Here is a 21,840-nt window from a genome sequence, read left to right as displayed (position 1 = left end):
ATTATACGCCATTCCTTAATCAACAGTATGCTCAGATAACTTGCTTGGCGTCCTAATACTTTTGATTCAACGGCTCTCATCTGTCGTTCACTGTACCTCTCTCAGTTGACTCCTTGACATTTTACGCTTATGGCTTGACCGCATTCTTTCACTAGTTTCCAAGAGCGCCGAACCAGGTGCAATGGGAGATGGTGATATGCGATCCAAATCTCGTTGATGATACTAGGCAAGTGAGGTAGGACGGAGGTATAATTGATTGTGTCTATCATGCAAATTTCGAACAGAGTCTTTGAGCGAGGACAAGTATGCAACAGGGAAAGCAAGAGATGACAAGACAGGATGTCAATGAGAAAAGCGAGATGACCCTGTGACTTTCGGGACAAAGCTAGGGATGGGAGGAACAGGCGGCGTATTGGGTACGTCACGAAGGGCATCTGTAGCAATGTTCTCTGAAAGTGTACGCCGTAAGTAAGAGGTACGTTTCCCTTCTTTTCGGCCTTCGCTCTTAATTTCTCTTGATCCACGCACACTTTTGTCTACGCTGACTGGTGAAGCAACGCCAGAAGCCACAATATGTACCGCTGGATCAGGCACATCATTGCCAAACAACAAACCAGGCAAAACTTCTTTGGCTAATTCTCGTACCAATACAGCCCCGTCCTGTCTACTTAGACGTTCGATAATCGGAACAAGACCAAAGCGCTCGATAAGTGTGGCGCGGTCAGGATGTGATTCACAAACAATTTTGGTAAGGCGTAGCAGATTGAGTTTGATAACAGCTTTAGTAGAGCGCTCAAGAGATTCTGATAAACGAGAGAAAAATGGAGGAGCAGAAATAGATGAGGTTAATGATATAGAAAGACGAAGTATTTTGAGGAATCTGATAAACTTTCAGCTTGTACACAATGGGATTGTAAAAGGAGCTGTAACACACGGATCAAGAATACCCTCAAAAGATATGCCAGAAGCTTGTACAAAACACTTGATTAGGCAGTCTGACGCTGATGTTTCTAGTAGCCCGTCTTCCACCCTCGCAGTCTCATCTTGCATCCTGTCATGTTTAAGTCAGTAGATAATTTTGTAAAAATGGGGCCGTTACAAACCAAGCGAGGATCGCATCAAGAGCGCTGACTCTCCAATATGGATCTTCGAGCAAGTTAAGATAAAGCGTAAGGCCATCATTCTGCCACAATAATCTTCTACTTCCTTTGCCAGCATTTGCCAGGTCACATAAAATGGGTAACGCAAATTGTTTGAGGGGACTCTTGTTTTCAATGACCCGTTTGAGAAGAGGGATGATACCACTTGAAGCAGCTTCTTCCTGTCGAGATTTTGACAGGCGAGTCATGGAATAGATTGTCTGGAAAAGATGAGAACAAATTTCCTGTATTCTTGGAGTTAGCAATGTCACTATACATAAACCAGACAGCCGCGTACATTGCTGTGACTACCCTTGATACTCTTGCCTAGTACCTCAACTAGTATCTCCATTGCATTAGAATTTTGCAAAACCTCAATCAATTGAGGGGAAGTTGAAAGATGTTTGACAGCCTTAATAGCTGTTATAAGAAGTTTTCGAGGTAGGAGTTCACAAGCCTTTAGCAATCCTACACATACTGTAAGCTTTGGCTTGTAAAAAGATCATGACGTACGGATCATGACAGTCCTCGCTGCGAACGCCTCTCGTACCCGACTATCAGCTTGAGCTACTTGGCAGAATAATAACAACACATCGATTGCTCGACTAGCCTGCTGTACCATACTGCCCCCATCTTTTCCCTCTTTGACACCCTTATCTCTTGACATTCCTTCATCCTTCAAGATAGCCAACAAAGCGGTGGAAAGAGGATCAATCACCCCTTCACGAACAAACATGCGAACAAAATCGTTACGCGGTGTAGGAGATTGAAGTTCAAAGACTGAGTTGATGCCTTCAAGAGAAGACAGGATGAGTGTCTTGTTGAGCGCATAGTCTTCGTCTAGCAACTCGACAAGAATACGAAGACCTCGACAAGAAATGAACATTTGCAAGGTCAATGCAGACCTTGTCAATTGTCGTATGAATGTTGAGGCCTCAAGTCGGGTCTCAAGAGAGTGTTTCTTGGACGTGTAGGGCTTCATTGAATCAACGTTATGCCATGATTTTGGTTTAGATACATACAATAATCACGGGTATACCGCCAATCAAACAGAAAGATTCTAGCATTTCAACGTCGCTTGTTACAATCTATTAACGTTATCAGTCTCGCTCTGTTGTTCTTGGACCAACGTACCAAATTGACAAGTTTCAGCAACCTCACCGCTACATCTCTACTCAGCCGAGATTCTAACACTTCCAATACTGCCATCATCCCATGTTGCGACACAAAATGACTTTCTAACCCCATCTCGGGTGTAGTGTTCTCTAACAATCCAAGCAGCTCGTCACAAATTGCCCTTAGCTCGACAGCTGATGTATGAGGTGATAATCCTTCAATCAATCTGCTTATGTTTGCCCCCAAGGTAGCTCGCTTATCTCGCAGTAGGTTGGCCTCGAGGTCTTCAGCATCAAAGTTGTCATCAATCTCGGCAAAAGGATCAATCTCAGAATCAGAGTCAGGAAACGAGGAGCTTGAACGTTGAGTAAGCTGCAATGACGATGGTAAAATATTCACACCTATTTCAAAGTCAACATCCCTTAGAGACTGGAATGAAGTAAAACGTACTAGATGCAAGAGGCTGCTCTGTTCCAAAAACATCCTCATAATCCTCCTCGTCATCCTCTGTATACTTTCTCATCTGCTCTTCTACTCCCACTTCCACTTTACCTCTTCCTCTGAGGGAGTTCTGTCTCGAAGAAGGTGGAGATCTAAGCGAATGATTTCGTGGACTTGAGGGTACAGAAAGGCTGGAAGAGGAAGTTGAAGGTGTAGGATTTGAAGTCGAGCGTTGAGGAACAATTGATTTGGACGCGGTTTTGCTAAGGGGTGACAGAGGAAATTTGTGTATATCATCAGGATGCATAAGACCTCTCCGGCTCCTTGACTTGAGGTACAAGTAAAAGTTAGCTTATGCGTCAATAGTGCAAAACAGCGTACCTTGAGATTAGCAAGCTTCATTTGTAAATCTTTGTCATTCTCTTCAACAGCCATGTCTGAGTAATCATCGACAATTCCAGTAGAAACAGCTTTGACCGGTGAGGGCTCTTTGCTCAGTAGTTGACGCTGACGTTGTCGCTGAGAGAGAATTTTGGTTTGGTCCTTAGATATCACAGGAGACGGAGTGGATCGGGTGGGGCGGACAGTTTTCTGATTGATATCCTCAATTGTTTGATCTTCTTTTCGGTCTATCTCTCTATCAGCTTCAAGTCAATGAATGCGGTAGTGAGACTCACTTGGCAGTCTGGATAGGATAATATCAGAAGCAAAATCATCATCCCACTTCTCTGCACTTTCGTTCTCCTTAGCCCTATTGAGTACATCGGTGACCATAAATGTTTTCGTCAACAACCCTGGCCCTTGAAGAATACTGGGTGAGGTACCACCGTTTGTGGTACCTTCTTTAGTAAGGGCCAGCCCTTCTCCATTCTTCGAAGGAAGGGCAAAAAGGGCCAGAGGTGGGTTGGATTCACCTCGTTGACGGATATTGGAAACGGAATGTTTACGAGGAATGGAGAGTGGCAAATGACGAGTTGAACCAATAGCCTTGGGCGAAGCTAGTCCCACGCACAGTCAGGTTTCGGTTGCATACCATGAAGACTCACCATTCAATGCCTCATTCCATTGTTGAACTCTCTGAACTGCTTCGTCATATACAGTCATGGGCTTCTTGGATCTGATGGATCCGCCCCTCACCTTCTCTCTCTTGCTTAGTGTTTTTCTGCCTTGGCTTGAAATGCTTTCATTACCCCCGACAGGTTTGTATTGAGTCGGCAAAAGTGACTCAGAGGTAGCCTTTTTAACCGAAAGCATCCACGGGTGGCGTAAAAGCTTCTTTGCAGAGACTCGAAGATTTGGATCTTTTTGAAAACAGTGGTATAAAAAGTCTTTTACAATCTACCAAGCAGTCAGTAGGGCAACAAATACACGCCTCAGAGCTTACCGGACTGGCACCATCTGGAATCCTCATACTCTCATCTTGAACGATCTTCCACAATGCCTGCATTGGCGCCAAATCTCCATAGGGTGGTTTTCCCTCCAAAAGCTCAACCACGACACACCCTACACTCCAAACATCACTCGCCGTACTCGCTCCGCTCTGTTCTATAACCTCTGGTGCCATCCAATAAGGAGATCCGACCACTTCGGCGTCGGCAGCGTCACTCGCTGCGGGTGTAGTCGTACGAGAAGACACACCAAAATCCGCAAGCTTGACACTACCGTCCTTGTTGGTAAGAATGTTAGCGCCCTTGATATCTCGATGAATGACACCTTGTTCGTGTAAATAGATGAGACCTTCCAACACTTGAGAGATATACACGGCGACAAGACTTTCTGGAAATTTGCCAAACTTTTTGAGGATTGTCTGCAGTGATCCGTTTTCACAATACTCCAAGACAATAAACAAATTCTCCTTGTCTCTTACGAACCCCTTGTATTTGACTATATTGGCATGATTGAGATTCTTGAGAAGGTCAATCTCTGACATGATATCATTGAGAGACGACGGCGGAAGGGAAAGCAGAGATATTGACTTGATGGCCACCGTCTCTCCTGTCAGAAAGTTGAGGGCGCGGTAGACATTGCCAGAGGCGCCTCTGCCCAAGAGGTCTCCTAGTTGGTAGTTTGAGAGAGACACCGCCGACATGGCGCATTGCTGTGAATTTGAATACGCTGTGGAGGTATTGAGGGTGGATATAATGCAGTTGTTGACTGCAGTAAGATCTCAAGCTTGTAGAGTATAAAAACAGAAATAAAGAGAGATACAAAATAGTTCAATCGAAAGATATGTCCAAAAGGCAAAGGGCCAAAAAAAAAAAACGCGTCGGTTTTGTGGCACTTTTATGATTTTAATAGATATGATTATAAATAGCTAATTTCTTTTTTTCTTTTTGACAATTCAATTTGCTCTTTTAATAATCTGGCCGCCATTCTCTTCAACAAAATTGTGATCAAGATGGCACGAAGCGAGAGTAACTACCCATAACAGAGTTGCGACTCGAGCACAGTGAGGACACCCGACTCATTCTCCTGGTATATATCAAAGAATTAGTCATTTGCTTGAAAAATATAGGCAAATGTCTGAAAAGAAACCAAAGAGAAGTATCTCTTCAAAAGCTACTATGGGCAGACTTATCGTATCCAACTTTGCGTATCAATCTTATTGCCTTGTCTAACTCCAACTAGAGTTAGCGCCGTTGTATACCATTGTACACCAAAACATTCGTATGTAAAAGCGAGTGATATGCCCATGGTTCTGTGAAAAGACTTTGTCTCTATTGACATATTGAATCCTCATTGGGCTTGGATTCTGATTTCAGGTCAAATCCAAGGGGCAGTAGTATTCCAAGGAAAAGAAGGCTCGCATGGTTGGGGAATGAGCGTCCATGGTGATTGACTATACCAACCCGAAGAGGTGAATCAACAATCAAGAAAAACGTAGATGAGGCATGATGACTGCTTATAAGCAAATGCATGGTCATAGTCGGACTGGATGACCAAGAGTTGATATGCAACAAGTGTTCCATTCCCAAATATCTTTCTGTGCGATGTGACGCTTTGCGCCCTCATAACCACAGCTTTTTGAGCCCACTTACAAGTCTACTACATGTATTCCATCTTGTTGTAGCTTTGGATATACGCCGTGATCTAGATTTTGCGATTTGCCTAGAGACACTTGCCTTCGCGTTCCATGGATTATACAGCCGTTATATCCAACCCATCCTTCGACAATTTCAACTGAGACAAAACCAAGGTATACTCCATTTTTATATCTTCCAAAGTGACGATATCGACATTCTTCTTTCCCTCTGTAAATTCTTCCTCCGGAATATAACTGGTCTTCCGCCTCTTTGCAACCTAATATCCAACATAAGCATCCTTCCTATTTAAACAGACGCAAAAGAATATTCACTGGCACTGGCTTGACAGGTCTGTTCGTAATGGTCACTGAAATCCATGCATCTTTCTTCTCAAGCAAGGATAAGGCATTGATAGCTGCAAGATAGCTTCGAGCTCTCAAAACGGAAGTTTCACAACCAAGGGATTTATCCGTGTTTTCTGCGTATCGCCGGCCTTGAAGGTACATGATTTCACCCGCTATTTAGAATTAGTTACAACCATGACTAACCAGTTGACATACCGCTTCTGTAGTTTCCTCTTGTGATTTGCCACGAATAAAGCACTTTGTAATAGTTTGGCGTTCGCAATGGGTCGGAATGACGCGCCTTGAAGCGTAACACGTCTTCGACATTTTTTTGGTAATTAACAAAACCCAAAGAATTGAAACGGCCTATCTCATCATGTTCACACATCTCAGAGATCAATTGACCAAGGTAATCACGTTTCCTGACAGAATCCTCCATATGAGTGTCGGGTCATGACAATATGAGATTAAACTTACATATCCAAGAAGGGCATATTCGTGAAAGTCGAGTAAGCCTCCTCAAAAAACCCCATATCCAAATTCGCCATAAAGACTCTGGTCCACAAATCTCTCATGTTAGGCCCATCTTGCTTGGCAGCCTCAATTGCCATGCTGCCAAACTGCGCTACAGCCTCATGTATTTCTTTCGTCTTGAAGGCATCAGATATCTTGGTATAGTACATACATAGACCATTTGGCCCGGTTGTTGATGGGAGTATAGAAGCTAAGGAACCGTCTTTGACGCCTGAAGCAGCTTTCTGTAGATAAGTAACAGCATCATCGATGTCGTCATTCTCTAGACAAGCCCGACCTCTTAGGTAGGCCATACCTGGCGAAAGAGGATACAAACAACTGTAGACACCCGCCAGGTATGGGTGTCCGTCGTTGAGTATGTGCTGTCCCAAAATGACATCTGGTGCCCGAGCCGCCAAATCAACTTGACCATGAGTAAGAATGTTTATCTGGTTTAAGATCTTCAACGCCACAAGCGACGGGAGGCTTACACTCTCCTCCTCTGGCACACACTGCGGAATTTGTTTGGCGAGCAAAGAGTGCAATAGTGAATAGTCTGTCAAGTACTCATCAGAGTCAACCCCTATTTCCTCATCCCGCCTGAATGGTAAACTTGTCATATTTTCCTCCCCATATTTTCTCTTGATTCTGCTTGCTTTGTCTTCTTTAGCAACCTGAGATTTCCCTACGGCTTCGTAACCTGATTGACTGACTAACCATCTCAATACTCGGTATCGATGGTAGCCTACCAAAGCTCGAGCAATGACCGAGATAAATACTTCAGACTTGTCATCTTCGTCCGAGATGCCGCATTCTGAAAGATAAAACATAACCGTGAGGAGAATATTCTGTGCTAAAACATGGCGGGCTTCAACGATTTGGACAACAACGGATGATATGAGGGCATTTCCCAAACCAGAAAAAGACAATTCTTCAAAAACAGGTGAAATCGTGGAGGTTAATGTGTTTTCGAGAATGCTGATACATTGCTCAAGCGCGCCAATGATTGAAGATGTTCTAGATAAGAGGTCTGACACATATACTTTGTCATCTTGCGTCAAATTTGCCTCAAGAAAATCCTCTCGTATAACTCCAGCAAATATCTCTGGTGGCATCTGCAACCCATCACTTAAGCTGTCGTCAACGTGCTTGACGAATGCATCAAGCAAAGTTCCTTGTAATGGTTCGCTTTCGTCTTGTGTTTCTGATATATCTTGCATCTTGAGAAGATTCACCAAGTAGTTTCCAGAGATAGCTATAGCGGCTGTGTTGACGCGTGCGGCTGGTTCTCCTAATTCTGGGTATAACCCACGCAACGAATGCTCTTGCAAAGCCACGAACTCGTCAATGTTAATTTCCGACTTACCAATACGATACACTACGCTAGCTTGGTCAAGAAGTACAGGGACTGCAAACCCTTCCCTGCTTAGTATATAGAATGTTTGTTTGATTTTACATGTGGTCGCAGGCCAGCGAGATTGTCTGTCAAGATCTCTCACGGTAGACCAAACGCCGAGCCACTCTAATTTCTGTTCTTTTCTGAAGGCGTCAATGAGGGGCGCACCAGTTTCGGTATCATATTGAATTTGGGTGTAGTGTCCAATAATGTCGCTATAACGCTTATAAAGTGTAGAGGACGGAGATGAAAGATGCGTCCAGTCTCGGTCATCATTCCTGGAATTCTTATAGATATACTCATCCAAAGCTGTTCGAAGTGTCAGAGTTGAAAACCGCCCAGGGTGGAATAGGTGATCAAGGAAAACAGCGGCAATATCGCGATTGTCAGTAGGTTCTTCATGGCTGAGAGATGATGAGGACAATAATTTGTCGAAGTAGGTAGCATCATATGATGCTGTGTCGTTCAGAGATGTGACAGGTTGCCATCCGCTCAGGAGAGGAGGGTCATTGGCCTCGACATAGGTTGTAAATTGGAAGATGTCGTCCATTGGTATAGATTCACAAGTCATTAAACCTTCCTTGTCCCATGTCACCCATAACCTCCAGCCATTATCCACTCCATGTAGTTTTGCAGGACTCGTGATCTCAAACCCACGAATTTCTGATGATACAGACCTTTTGGAGCAAAATTTCTCTCCAGCAAAGGTAATTTCGTTGATTGCAGTACCTGAAGTAGTAATACGATAAATCGAAAAGTATCCCGGAGAACCAGGGTCATGAGAGCTGGGGACGAATGCGATGACCAAATGAGAGTAACGAGAGGTGGGATTGGGATGATGTATAATGCAAATCATGTTGACTGGGCCATCGACTAATGATTTCGACGACCTTATGTCAGAATCGCGAGAGATTAGCGCTTGAGAAGTTGAACGAAGCTCTAAAGTTTTCAAGCATGATCCAGTTTGGGCATTCCAAGCTCGAAGCTTCTGGTCTCGTGAGAGGGTATATAATACGCGAATGTGATTTTCTTTGTTGAACTCAGCAAAAGAGATAATTTGCTCATGAGAATTAGCCGACCGCGAGAAAAGAGATGGCAGGCGAAACTTGGAGGATCCTCGGTGATGTGTTGCTTCCCAGATCCCATCAACTACGAGCGAGGTATTAGCTACACAATTCAATATCTGTTTTAAAGTCTCACCGAGATTTGAATGTTCAGATCTAGTCAAAATGACAATTCCACCATCACCAGCTCCCAACACGATTGTGTTTTCATCTAATACAGTTGTTGCTCCTACGCCCCCACAAGCAACGATTACATCGTCCGGTACAGGCCATTGCTCCCAGTAATCCTCTTCGTCTGTGTTAAAAACAAACCTGTCATTTGACTCAGATATGAAAGCTCCCAAAGGGAATCGCAACCTGTAAACAAGATTTGTCTGAGACACCACAAGGGCATATAGTTGTTTGTCGCGCGAACTGACGCAAACCATCCTGGAGGAAAGAGGTCGTAAAGGTTCTGGGAAAAACACCCTGATGATTTCGGAGCCAGTGCCATTACTTTTGCGTGTTCTACTGATTACTGGACTAAATGGCCGAAGCTCGAGGACATATCCGTTGAATATGTTTCTAGCGAGGAGATTCGTAGCTTGATCATGGATTACAGATACAGCATGCTCCGGATGTGAAGGCTCTGAGTATGCCTCTTCTGCTATAGGTAGGGACTCATCTCCTAGGATGTGTAGCTCTGGAATGGAATGAGGATGAAGTGGCAATGGTGGAAGGTGTACGTATTCAAGGTTATAAGGAGTATACGAGGCCATCAGAATGAATAGACGGCCTCTTTAAAAAGACTTTCTAAATAATATATATCTGTTGAAAGGTCGAAAAGATGATAAAATGAAATGGCTTTAAAAGATAACTGGGCATTTCTGAAATTGGAAAAATGATGACATCATGACTTTCATTGTAAATTATTTTAGTCAATACACTTTTGCATTTGAGAGACTATCACAAAACATCGTTTGATTTCATTTTACATTTATCGCTCTTGAGACAACCCTTCAAAATCTGATTTCAGCTAGAAGCATTACTCAATATGGATCCTCGGCGACGTAGTAATCAGCGGGGACCATCTTCACTCCCACCCAACCCTAATGTCTACAACAAGACTCCTCAACAATCTTATGGCGGGTCATATCACAATGTCCCACCGCCGTACCACAATCAAGCGCCTGGATACGGCCCACCGCCTCAACATTCAACTCCGGACCCACCTCAAGGCTACAGAGATCCTTCCCAAGGTTATAGGGGCACCCCTCCATCCCAAAACTCTCACAATGGCTATGTGGCTAACCCACGGCCTCATGGTGCAAGGAACAATCCTCCCCCATATTCCTCTGCTGGACCTATTGATTCTCGCATGAGGTCTCAAGATCCAAGGGCAAGGTTTTCAGATAGAGGTTCAAACTACAATGTTCCCACGCCTCCTCTTGGACAAACTCCACCTCCTGTACCAAATTATGGTACTCCTCCCATCCCAGACCGTCCTGTAGATATTACAATGCAAAATCATTACCAGCGACCCTACGGTGGGCAAATGGACGACAATATGCAACAAGGGCCTGTTGCGGCAGTGACTGTGCCTCCTGTTGCCGAACCAATGTCTAACAAGGGTGTGGTAGGAAAGAGAAGACCGCTGTTTTGTGTTGTCTGTGCAAGTAACAATGTGATTTCCTCTCTCTCTCTCTCACCTAGTCAAAGCTAAAGCACGAGCAGAATCGATCTATGGAAGCTCACAATGTACTCAAGTAAGTACTTCACTCAAAATTAACCTGTTTACAGAGTATAACCTTGTTCCTAGCAACCACGCATTTAGAGTGATTTCCGCTGGTACAGGATCTGCAGTCCGTTTGCCTGGACCATCCATTACCCAACCCAATGTCTACAATTTCGGCACACCTTATGACGAGATATACAAAGATCTCGAATCAAAAGACCCAAATTTATACACTCGCAATGGAATCCTTCCAATGCTAGATAGGAACCGGAAGGTAAAACTGGCGCCCGAGAAATGGCAGGACATGAAGACGGTAACGGCTGACGTGGTTATCACATGTGAAGAGAGATGTTTCGATGCTGTCTGTGATAGTATATACCGTTACCTCCGCTATAAGTTAAATATAAGCTGACTAGGGATGGTTAGATCTGTTGGCAAGAGGTGGTGAATACAATAAACCTATACATATCATCAACATTGAAATCAAGGATAATCCCGAAGAAGCACTCATTGCCGGCCGATCTATTCTTGAACTCGCCACAGCAGTCAGTCTTGGTTTCTTTTCGATTCTGTATAGACATTGCGCTGATGAAGGACCTTAGATTGAAGCCTCAAATGACATAGATTCAGAGATTGATACAATTCTCAATACTCATGGAGACAAACATCCACACACCTTGTTGCACACCGTAGGATTTTATTAGGTACAAGTAGTAGATTGATGGCGTTCATGATTATGTATCACCGAGATTATTCAGAAGGTATCGACCTTCTTATGTCAGTGTTGATCTTGGATCAAGAGGTTGCTACATATTGGACTGGACTGAAGCACACCATTTGTCGCTGAGCCATGTAGCATCTATATCAATTCATGCCCTGTATAACTATCTCTTACAACATTTCTTTATCTTCGCTTTGTCCCGGCTTCAATGCCCACCTCATCTTAGGTTGTATCACAACTCATCAGCAAATACTCGTCTGTCCAGCCCAATTTCGCGCTCCTCCATCTTTGATACTCAACTTCTCACTCTCCACTTTGCCTAACAAGTAATTCAACTCCGAAGCCATTTCTCCAAGAGCTTGATACCTCTTTCTTTGTGCATGACCGCTTTTAAATGGGACCATCAGTAAAACTTGGTAGGAAGCTATTTGGAGGACAACAAAAAGTTACGCACAATCGGTCCATGACCAGGATTCCATTGGCTTGGTCAATTTTGCCCTTGATGTTCCCATCCAAAATCAAAGCAACCACAAGCTTCTCCACGTCATCACGAGATATGCTCAATCTTTTCGCAAGGAAATCAAGTTCGAGACGTGTGTATGATTTGATCATGTTGACGATGTACTGCGTTCGAAGTGTACGGAGCAGGTCACCGACAAAATAATTTATGAAAGGATCGTCAGTGATTGTTGCTTGGTTGGCTGCGATTTCAAGCGTTTAGTTTTAGTCAACAAGCAAAGGTGTAATATCACCTTTCAGTATTCTCTCAGCCTCTTGGACATCTCGTCTTTGATGTGCAGCTACTAAATTCGTCATAGCCACAATTTGAGGATCGTTCTTGTATGGTTTTGTCTCTTGTGAGTCGAATGGGTTAATGTCACTCCCCATAAGCATAGTGTTGAGCACAAGGTACTTGAGAACTTGGATTCTTTGGGCAGAACCTGATTCATCGTACTGACGAAATGACTCGAAAAGGTCTTCAGAAGCTTTAGTCCAAGACCCTGCCGTGTGCATCAATGAACGATTCGTTCAAAATAGAGGATACGTACTCTCTTGCATCCACATCTTCCCTCCACATTCCCTGATCACACCCATGATACGGGGGTGAGGAATGGCGTTCCGAACTTGCATTGCAGCATTGTAAATAGCCTAAGAAAGTAGGATTGAACATGACAATTTTAATCACGAATAACTCCACCAACTTTTAGTTTCCTAGTTTCTTTCAGGTCGCTATACATTCGAATTTCCATCGCATAGACTTCAAGCACTTTACAAGATTTAGATGCTTACATTTGTTCGATACAGAAGTGAAAGCTTACAGAGTGAACCTTTGGATTGATCATCCGAAGAGCTTGATCCAGCTGTTGACAAGCAATGCGAACGAAGCTGGGCGAGTATCTGCAGAATCCATACATGTTAGTACTCATCATTCCTTGGGGTATGAGTCATACAGGAGTGAGACGTGAATACTCTTTGCGGTCCAACCAAAGCTTTGCGAGCTTCAGGTTGCATTTAGTCGACAAACGTTCATTCCTGGCTTCATCGCAAATCACTCGAGTGACCTCGTAGAATTTCTCTAAAATATCTAGAGACACTTTAGGAGCTTTTGCAGCGTGCTAATACATGTCAGAATGAGTTTTAATTATATACAACACTTACTTTGCCTTCACCTCCAACATAGTCAAGGATGTTGTTAATGGATTTTTCGGCATAGTTTCTAGTCACAACATTCTAAAGGACACATGAGTAAGAGTACCAATAAAGCTTTTGACCGACTTGGATATAAGTGAGTAATTCCTGGTAAGTTTCCAACGCCTTCACTGGTTCGTGTAAGCGAAGGTAATTCATTTTGGTTATTTGTTTTAAAGACTTGAAGCCCCTATAGCTCATGAGTAACCGCCTTCCCAATGATATAAAGACATACCATTCCCCCTTTTCAATCTGATCATCAACAATAGCTCTGAACGTTTGCAGTGCTGCTTGTGGCTTATCATCTTTAAGAGCTGCTGGATGTTTCAGCTTCATGGTGAAGTTGTCATCAGAAATGTCCTCACACTTGGCTTTGTAGTACTGGTTCTCGACATCGCCAATATCATCCTGTATACCACTATCATCCTCGTCGTCATAATCAAAGTCGTATTCCTGCACAGTCCACAGTTGGTGGGTTTGCTCTCTTGGTCAGTCTGGCCACCAACCTCATCATCTGCGGCATCCTAGGCTTTGCGGTCAGCCCTGTCCATGCACCCTTCTCATAAGCTTACATCCATCATAAACTCATCGTCCGACATGTCGAGAACCGGGCTTTTCAAAAAGCCAAATAATGAAAGTGAAATGTGAATAAAAAGTACATACCTAGAAAGTACAAACCACTTAAAAATCACGTGACATGCATTATGAACACTTTCAACTTCATTTATTTTACTCTCTTAACAAATATCTGAATGACAAGATCGCGCAAGTATCATGGCAGAAATGGGAATAGCATGGCTAATATTGAGTGTAGACGCAAAGAACAACACTACCCAGTCAACGCTGACCCATTATGAGCGCTCACTCTTGCGAAAAGACGGCGCGGCTCGTCGTTTGGGTGGAGACTCTTTCAAGCCACTTGATGCATGTTATCTCTGCTTGTCTCCGTCAAGCGATCCAGTAGCTTGCTCTCAAGGCCACATATATTGTCGAGAATGTTGCCTATCCAACTTGATCAGCCAAAAAGCCAGTATAGAAGCTCAAAAGCGCGATATGGATCGATGGGAAGAAAGAGAACGGGTAGAACGTGACGAGGCGCGGAGAGAGGTGAAGAAGAGGGTTATTCAAGATTTTGAAACGGGCATGGCATTAGGCGGATCCAGTGGGAAGGGTTTGGTCAAGATGGATCAAGCCAAAAAGGGCGAGGGTGAGAATGAGAACAAATTCAAGCTTGATGCAAGCGCTGTGCAAAAGGCTCTTGAAGCCACGGAATCAAAGGCTATGAAGAATCTGGAGAAAGAACAGGCCGAGGCAAGAAAAGCAAAACTAGCGGCGTTTTGGCTACCCAGTTTGACACCAGAAGCCAAGATAGGACCCATCAAGGATATCAAGTTGCAAACTCTCTGTCATGTAGGCTCATCCCCTCATCCTATATCGTAGGTCAAAGCAATGCTCAAAGAATCTCGCTGATCGGTTGCCTAGGCGCAAGACGATATTCCCTGTCATACTCACTTATCCTCCAGCTTCAAAATCTAATCCAATCTGTCCATCCTGCTCCAAAGAGCTCTCTAACGCCACTTCATCTGTCCTCTTATCTTCGCGTTCTCCAGCCACTACGCACGAGAAAGCTGAAGACGAGCCGAAAAAGAAAAAGCAGAAGAAGGATAAAGAAGCTCCATTTGTCTGTGGGCACGTTATCTGCCAGACTTGTTGCGATACAATTGTCAAGCCTGGAGGAATGTGTTCGGTATGCGAAGCTAAAATCGATGAAAAAGGAAGAATACCGCTAGGAAAAGAAGGGACTGGCTATGCGGCTGCTGGAGGAGCTGAAGTAAAGAAAGCTGTGACTGCTTTCCGGGTATAAAAGTATGTATAAAAGATATATGCACAGTTCACACCAAAGTAGAGTGCTGTATCTTTTTTTCACAATTAACCCTGTTATATTGATCGTGCATCTTTTCTTATTTGCGCCTTTATAATCGCCTTTGTCATCGATGATCAACTACTCCTGATTCTAATGTTTGATTTGCATTTCACAGCACATGTCTTGCTCTAACTGTGTGCGACTACTTTCTTTCTATTTTATGGCTCTAAACTTGTTAGAACCTTTTAAACAAAGTGCAACGTCGAGCATCTCTGATAACCATTTCTAGGCCAGAAGAGATAAGATTTTTAGAAAATGGAAGATCTAAACAAAGAGAAGTTTTTGCTTTTGACTTTTAATATTCTGAACTGCAAATCGTCTTTTTATGTGAAGGCTACCATCGCAAATGCTTTTGATGCCAACATTGGCGAGCTTTAGGTTTAGGTTAACGTACACGTAAACAAGAAACCATCAGAATACAGAACATTCAGTAAACTCATTACAAAAAGATATGGCGACTGCCACAAGTCATTTCCATTGAACAGCATCATTTGATAACATCGTCAATGAGAGACGCTCGGAAGATTCAGCCCACCTAAAGACAGATATTGGTAGCGAATGGCTGTAATCGATGCGAAACAAGACTATTCATACGAGCATGAGGATATTCAACAAAGTCATCACTTCTCACAGTTGTTGTATCGGAGCTTCTCAAGAGATATACTGAATATGTCAATATGCCTTCTCTAATCTGAAATCAAGTCGGAGAATGATCTGGCATCTACTACGATGATCTTCAGTCTTCTCGATAAATTCACCCAATATTACAGACCATTCAAGGTTTTTGTTGCTTCTTACGAATGACCTTCAGATATAGGATTTTCTCCTCAAAATTTCAGCTATAATCAGTTCTAGAGTCGCGTACGCATCACCTTCAGTAAGCAATCAAACAGTCATGGATGAGATTGTCAGGCTTTTTCTCGTAATCAAGATTGTTTTGATAAGCTTGTCATATCTTTTTGCGCGCTTCGACAGAAAGTTCAATATGCTGGTGAATTATAGCAGTTAAATGCTTAAAAATTGTTCTTTACACGGTCTTGTCGGATACAGTTCCAATCAGACGTCTCTCAAAAGTTTCAACATGTTCAGTAAATAAGGCAATATACCTGTAATCTGGTAGCTGGAAACTCACTGTTGCTATATACAAACCAAAATATGGTTAAAAAGAATCCTCCAGTCGAAAATATAGCACGGCGAAGAAAACTCTTATCTATTTTATCATTAAATACCATTTCCAACTATCCTCAAATCAGGCACATAATTGAAAATCAGGCTCATCATCATGGCTATGACCAAGAAATCTATTATATCTAATGAGCTTTTTATTGTTTTGTTATTTTGCCTTCACCTTTATACACCAACCCGACCGTGATGAAGGAATGCCTAGAGGACTCTTCCCTTCCTTATGCTCGTGATGAAAGCTCAACCTCCCAAATCCACTCGGCCTATCCCGCTTATCCAGCTGAAGTCTATGAACACCATGAAGCGTTTGCCGCTGAACTAGAATTTGAGCCAGGAGATGTCGATGTGGGCGCTGCTCTGCAATATTGGACTGCTCTGAGACATATGGGTGGCAAAGGGAAGAAGAAGGATGATATGGATGACGACAGAGGTAAATTCAGATATCTCAAAACTCGTTTATCCAAATGCGTTAAACTGACAGCAAGTAGCGAGTAAATCGCCTTGGAGGTTGAGATCCAAGTTGAAGACTGTAACAGCTGGGCTGTTTATATGTTTAAATCTAGGTGTGGACCCGCCAGATGTTGTAAAGACCAATCCGTGTGCAAAGACTGAGTGCTGGATCGACCCTACTCAATTGCCTGCTGGTAAAGCCATTGATGCTATTGGGAGAAGTGGGTTCTACGTATGAAACATGATCGTGAAAGCTTACTGTTTGTATAGATTTACATCAACAGTTTGAGACTTTGAATCCCAAGGTTAAATACAAAGCAGTACGTTCAAGCTATGATAGAAAGCCATAGTTAATCCGCTGTAGTTTCTTGATCCCTCAGTTGAGGATACCAAGAAGAACTGTATCAGTATGAGAAAGAATACAAAAGATGAGCGTGTCGTGTTCTATTATAATGGTCATGGCGTACCTAGACCAACGCCATCAGGAGAAATATGGGTTTTCAATAAGAGTACGTTTCCATATGACTTTTATCACATAGTTTATTGACAACAGCATAGACTATACACAGTACATACCAGTAAGCCTTTATGACCTCCAAGAATGGCTTGGATCGTAAGTCTCAATCAAGCATTTATAAAAATCCCATTGACAAGCGACAGCCCGTGTATCTATATTTGGGAATGTTCGGCAGCAGGCAACATTCTCAACAATTTTATGAAGTCTGCCGAGCGTAGAGATGTGGAAGCTCGTTATGCCGCTACACAAGCTGGGCACGATGAACCTCGAACGTCTTACACTGAAACTCTTCATCTCGCTGCTTGTCAAGCCAATCAGATCCTTCCCATGTCACCCGATCTCCCCGCAGATCTGTTCACTTGTTGTTTAACGTCTCCAATCGAAACTGCTTTGCGGCATTTCGTCCTTCAAGATCCATTGCGTAGAAATACCGGCTTGAGCCCTGATGACCCACGATCAAGGATTACACTGGATCTTGCTATGAGAATACCGGGGGATTTGAAGGACAGAAGAACACCATTGGGAGAGCTGAGCTGGATTTTTACAGCAGTGACAGACACAATAGCTTGGCTATCGTTTCCTCGAGATATGTTTAATCGGCTATTCAGGCAGGATCTGCTTGTAGCAGCCCTGTTTAGGAATTTTTTACTGGCTCAGAGAATCATGTCTGCTTACCATTGCACTCCGACATCCATTCCCAAGATACCAAATACCCATAACCATCCTCTCTGGGAATCGTGGGACCTCGCTGTGGATGCGTGCCTTGTTCAACTTCCTGGTATCTTTGATCAAGTGGGTGAGCTTGAACCAGGCAAACCGTTGGCAATTCCACCTGGATTGTATAATCCATCAACGTTCTTTGCTCAACACTTGCAAGCATTTGAGGTCTGGCTGCAGCATGGTGCGTCAGTGACTACGAAACGAACAGCAAAAAATACCAGCGGCGCCGTCGCACGGTCTCCGCCTGAACAACTTCCAATTGTCCTTCAGGTCTTGTTATCCCAATCGCATCGTTTAAGAGCCTTGATCCTCATTTCTAGGTTTGTGGATCTCGGACCATGGGCTGTTCACCTTTCTCTATCAATAGGCATTTTCCCGTACGTGCAAAAACTACTCGCGTCGCCAGCTATTGAGCTCAAACCGGTGCTCATCTACATTTGGGCGCGGATCCTTGCAATCGATCAGTCATGTCAAATCGACCTTTTGCGTGATGCGGGCTATACCTACTTTACTCAAATTCTAGCAGCCTATCCACAACAGGGCCACCTCGTTATTCCCAATGCCAACGAACACCGTGCCATGTCAGCATTCATCCTTTCTATTTTATGCAGAGACTTTAGACAAGGCCAAACGGCTTGTCTTAATTCGCACGTATTTGAGGCTTGTGTCACAAGGCTACAAGAAGATGATTGGTTGCTCAAGACTTGGTGTTTGCTCTGTATCGCGCAGATGTGGGCGGAATTTGACGAGGCTAAAGCGATGTTCTGGCAATCTCAGCGACAGGGAGAGTTACTTGCAGCATTGAGAAGTACTTCTGTGGAAGTTCGAGCAGCGGCTCTCTATGCTTTCGGAACGCTTTTAGGGGCATCGGCGCTATCTCCCAATTCAACTATCAAGGGTGGTGGTGGAACGGGTGCGCAGATTGGTCTTTCAGATATTCAGCAATTGGAACTTGAAGCCGGCGTAGCCTTTGCGAGTGTCATGTCTGTCAAAGAAGATGCCAGCCTGTTGGTTCGCAAAGAGCTTGTTGTGGTAATCAGCTGCGTGGTGAGAGAATGGCGAGGATGGTTAGTTTGCGCCGCTTGGGTGTATTATGAACAAGAGGCAGCTTTGATTATGGCAGAAACAGAACAATCCATACCTAAGGATATCGTTTCGGAGACACTCGAAGCTTGGACAATGAATGAGGACAAACACCCGGAAGAATATCAACACAACCTGACACTTTTAAGTAGTTTCAAAGTCCTTTTTGAAACTCTTTTAGATTTATCGGTGGATCCACACACGGAAGTGGCAATGGCTGCTTCGACAGTAGTGGATTATATTGTCGCTTTGCTCATCAGCTCAGCATTTGTACGTGCTGAAGGCTCGGCTATCAGAAACGCCATTCATCAACAATGTTTATCTAAAACCAATACTGCTCTGTCTCGTCAGGCAATCGATGACACCAAACTTTTGCAATTCGGCATGCTTGCCCCTCGCACACGAGTCAACACAAATAGCAACAGGTCCACCGGTGGAAGCACAGGTTCTTCGAAACAAAATGGCTCTGTCGCGAATGCATTGCGTAACCTTGCATCTATCACTGGCCTCACCGCAACCGAGCCACAACAAGATAAAACTACGCCTACACAACCTCGGCATGAGATTCCCACTGCTCCAGATCTCGCTTCATCTACTTACGTTTCTCCTTACCCAGGCTCTTCTCACGAACGCGTTCGACCAGATCCGCACAGCAGCTATCATGTTGGGTCGTCGACGCCTAAAAGCAACGCATCTTCCCTCGGTTATCTCAGTAATCACATGAACGCCCGTTCTTCTCTTGGTGTCCTTCATTCTCGATTAGATCAGACCCCTGTTCAAGCTTACCAAGTCTTGGAGGCACTTACAGAAGAAGACATGGAACGCCTTCGTATGCGACGTATGAAGGGCCGTGAAGCAGGAGGTGATGTCGATGGTAGATATGGTAACAACGGCCTTGCCCGATCCGTGGATCTTGGGCTTGGTATGGTAGCAAGAGAAGTCAAAGATGATGTTCTGCCACTGAGGAGCGGTTATTTTGATTGGGCGATGGATTATTTCAGAACACCTCAGATGAAGGCACCAGATGCGGATGAGCCGGGGAGTACGACGTATAACGAGCAGGCATGGAAGCATCATAGAAATGAAGAGATGGTGGAGAGAAGTCGAGCTTCGGAAGAATATTCAGGTGCGCTTAAATGTTTGTCGGAAGCGGAATACTTATGTTGCAACAGCGATAAACCCTTGGAATGAAGAAGCTGGGACATTGCATAACGATGCATGGCCGTTACAGCTTCTTTTTCACTCTTACGATCCTATTCTCGCTGTCACAGATGATACAGACAAAATTTGGCAAGTCAAGCTGGTCTAATAGTGTATTTTGTGGCTGATGTTTCTGCAGTATCTGGGATTGGCAAGAGAATGTCAAACTCAACAAATTCAGCAGCCAAAACATCATGGGAAGTAGCATATCTTCTATCCATTTTGTCAACGAAATGGCATCCTCTTTGATTCTTACTGCCTCAAGTAAGTGTTTCTTAGCACCTTGTTATTATAATGTCAATGTTGCTAAAAATTCATAGCTGAAGGAAGCATCCGCATCTTTAGAGATTACGAGACACCTGGCGAAACTTCACTAGCATCAGCATTCCGAGCTGTCTCGGATACTTTTCCTGTTGGTCACAGCAGTGGTGTATTGACTGCCTGGGAGCAGCAAAAAGGTCATTTGCTAGTAGGCGGTGACATGAAAGCTGTAAGGTTATGGGACGCGGCAGTTGAGAGGCATCTTCGAGATATCGCAACTCAAGCAGGATCTAATCTGACTGCCATTTCATCCGACGAGCCCGAAGGCAATGTATTTGTTGCTGGTTTTGGTGACGGCGTTGTAAGACTCTTTGACAAGCGTGCGGAAGATGCTGGCGAAGTGGTTTTGAGGACCTGGAGACAACACAAGATCTGGATACAGAGTGTCCACCTTCAAAAAGGTAGTATGCGAGAATTAGTCACTGGCAGGTGAGTTGTGCATTTCCCGCAGCGAGATGAGATTGACCAAGAGCAGCATGGACGGGGAAGTGAGGGTGTGGGATGTAAGAAAGCCGGATGAACCACTGTTTACATTGCCAAAAAGAGATGAAGGGTTGATGGCGTTAGCTGTACATACTGGCGCTCCAGTATTGGCCAGGTGAGATTCGATCTATCACATTATCACTGACATTGATGCTATTATGTACAGGAGTACAGCCATCACTGCGTACTCAACCAAGCAAGATCTTGAAATCACTGGTTTTCGTAATCCACTGAAACCCAAAAGACTAGCAAAGATTACAATACCGGTGCCACCAGCATACAACACTCCAAGATCAAGGCCTGTTGACTTCATGCCAAGCGCATCTTCTTTGGTCTTTCATCCTGTAAGTTCAGGTTAGAAGAAAGGCGTTACTGACCTCGACAGGTCGAAATGGTGGTGGCCGCTGGAGGCTTCGACACGGCTGGAACAGTCAAATTGTACAAATGTCCACCACCAAAGCAATCAAGCACGAATGGCACCATGAATGGAGAATGGTAATAGAGGCCAATGGGGCAGACAGAGATGATTGATACTCGTATAATAAGGTCGATGGCCGCAAAAGTATGCATACAGCTGCTAGTATCTGGCAAAAAGGCTCGAGATAAGGCAAAAAAGCACAACAGATTATGTCTACCCGCAATCGCTCTTTGGACGTTTGCATGCAGCCAGAATGAATATCGCATAAGACAGGATAAACAAAAAAAAAACCTTTAAGTGAATTCTCGCGCTTAAAGGCAAATTTCTTTCGTGCATCCATTTATCAATCCTTTCATCTCTCTTCTTTACTTCTTTTTTCTTC

At 43.9% G+C, this 21,840-nt stretch overlaps 6 protein-coding genes across 6 annotated transcripts; 3 read left to right on the top strand and 3 right to left on the bottom strand.

Annotated features, from left to right (window-relative positions):
• Window positions 1-342: 342 nt before the first annotated feature.
• On the bottom strand, window positions 343-4,785 carry L203_103980 (uncharacterized protein; the record flags this gene model as incomplete). The annotated part of the gene is made up of 12 exons (XM_066213370.1): window positions 343-880; window positions 935-1,051; window positions 1,104-1,384; window positions 1,438-1,607; window positions 1,653-2,115; window positions 2,162-2,227; window positions 2,274-2,656; window positions 2,706-3,024; window positions 3,078-3,325; window positions 3,374-3,694; window positions 3,743-4,034; window positions 4,081-4,785. The coding sequence occupies 12 exons, from the start codon at window positions 4,783-4,785 to the stop codon at window positions 343-345; spliced, it is 3,903 nt and encodes a 1,300-aa protein (XP_066069467.1).
• Window positions 4,786-5,834: 1,049 nt separating this feature from the next.
• L203_103979 (uncharacterized protein) lies at window positions 5,835-9,794 on the bottom strand (the record flags this gene model as incomplete). Its single annotated transcript, XM_066213369.1, has 5 exons — window positions 5,835-5,996; window positions 6,052-6,236; window positions 6,280-6,485; window positions 6,541-9,121; window positions 9,173-9,794. The coding sequence occupies 5 exons, from the start codon at window positions 9,792-9,794 to the stop codon at window positions 5,835-5,837; spliced, it is 3,756 nt and encodes a 1,251-aa protein (XP_066069466.1).
• A 275-nt stretch (window positions 9,795-10,069) lies between these two features.
• On the top strand, window positions 10,070-11,454 carry L203_103978 (RNA polymerase II subunit A domain phosphatase SSU72; the record flags this gene model as incomplete). The annotated part of the gene is made up of 5 exons (XM_066213368.1): window positions 10,070-10,699; window positions 10,750-10,781; window positions 10,835-11,121; window positions 11,177-11,295; window positions 11,353-11,454. The coding sequence occupies 5 exons, from the start codon at window positions 10,070-10,072 to the stop codon at window positions 11,452-11,454; spliced, it is 1,170 nt and encodes a 389-aa protein (XP_066069465.1).
• A 259-nt stretch (window positions 11,455-11,713) lies between these two features.
• Window positions 11,714-13,759, bottom strand: L203_103977 (uncharacterized protein; the record flags this gene model as incomplete). The annotated part of the gene is made up of 13 exons (XM_066213367.1): window positions 11,714-11,858; window positions 11,926-12,172; window positions 12,224-12,472; window positions 12,521-12,620; window positions 12,674-12,738; window positions 12,791-12,869; window positions 12,923-13,087; window positions 13,131-13,202; window positions 13,248-13,350; window positions 13,396-13,474; window positions 13,526-13,613; window positions 13,667-13,684; window positions 13,733-13,759. The coding sequence occupies 13 exons, from the start codon at window positions 13,757-13,759 to the stop codon at window positions 11,714-11,716; spliced, it is 1,437 nt and encodes a 478-aa protein (XP_066069464.1).
• Window positions 13,760-13,912: 153 nt separating this feature from the next.
• Window positions 13,913-15,024, top strand: L203_103976 (uncharacterized protein; the record flags this gene model as incomplete). The annotated part of the gene is made up of 3 exons (XM_066213366.1): window positions 13,913-13,925; window positions 13,975-14,596; window positions 14,643-15,024. The coding sequence occupies 3 exons, from the start codon at window positions 13,913-13,915 to the stop codon at window positions 15,022-15,024; spliced, it is 1,017 nt and encodes a 338-aa protein (XP_066069463.1).
• A 1,431-nt stretch (window positions 15,025-16,455) lies between these two features.
• Window positions 16,456-21,399, top strand: L203_103975 (uncharacterized protein; the record flags this gene model as incomplete). Its single annotated transcript, XM_066213365.1, has 11 exons — window positions 16,456-16,696; window positions 16,755-16,937; window positions 16,987-17,036; window positions 17,081-17,225; window positions 17,275-17,329; window positions 17,377-20,162; window positions 20,209-20,326; window positions 20,376-20,500; window positions 20,557-20,986; window positions 21,033-21,155; window positions 21,207-21,399. 11 exons carry the CDS (start codon window positions 16,456-16,458, stop codon window positions 21,397-21,399), a joined length of 4,449 nt encoding a protein of 1,482 aa, XP_066069462.1.
• Window positions 21,400-21,840: the final 441 nt, after the last annotated feature.

This window comes from Cryptococcus depauperatus, chromosome 4 (genome assembly GCF_001720195.1).
Source record: "Cryptococcus depauperatus CBS 7841 chromosome 4, complete sequence".
Lineage (NCBI taxonomy): Eukaryota > Fungi > Basidiomycota > Tremellomycetes > Tremellales > Cryptococcaceae > Cryptococcus > Cryptococcus depauperatus.
The sequence above is the reverse complement of the archived record's forward strand: the minus strand, read 5'-3'. Positions and strand labels throughout refer to the sequence as shown.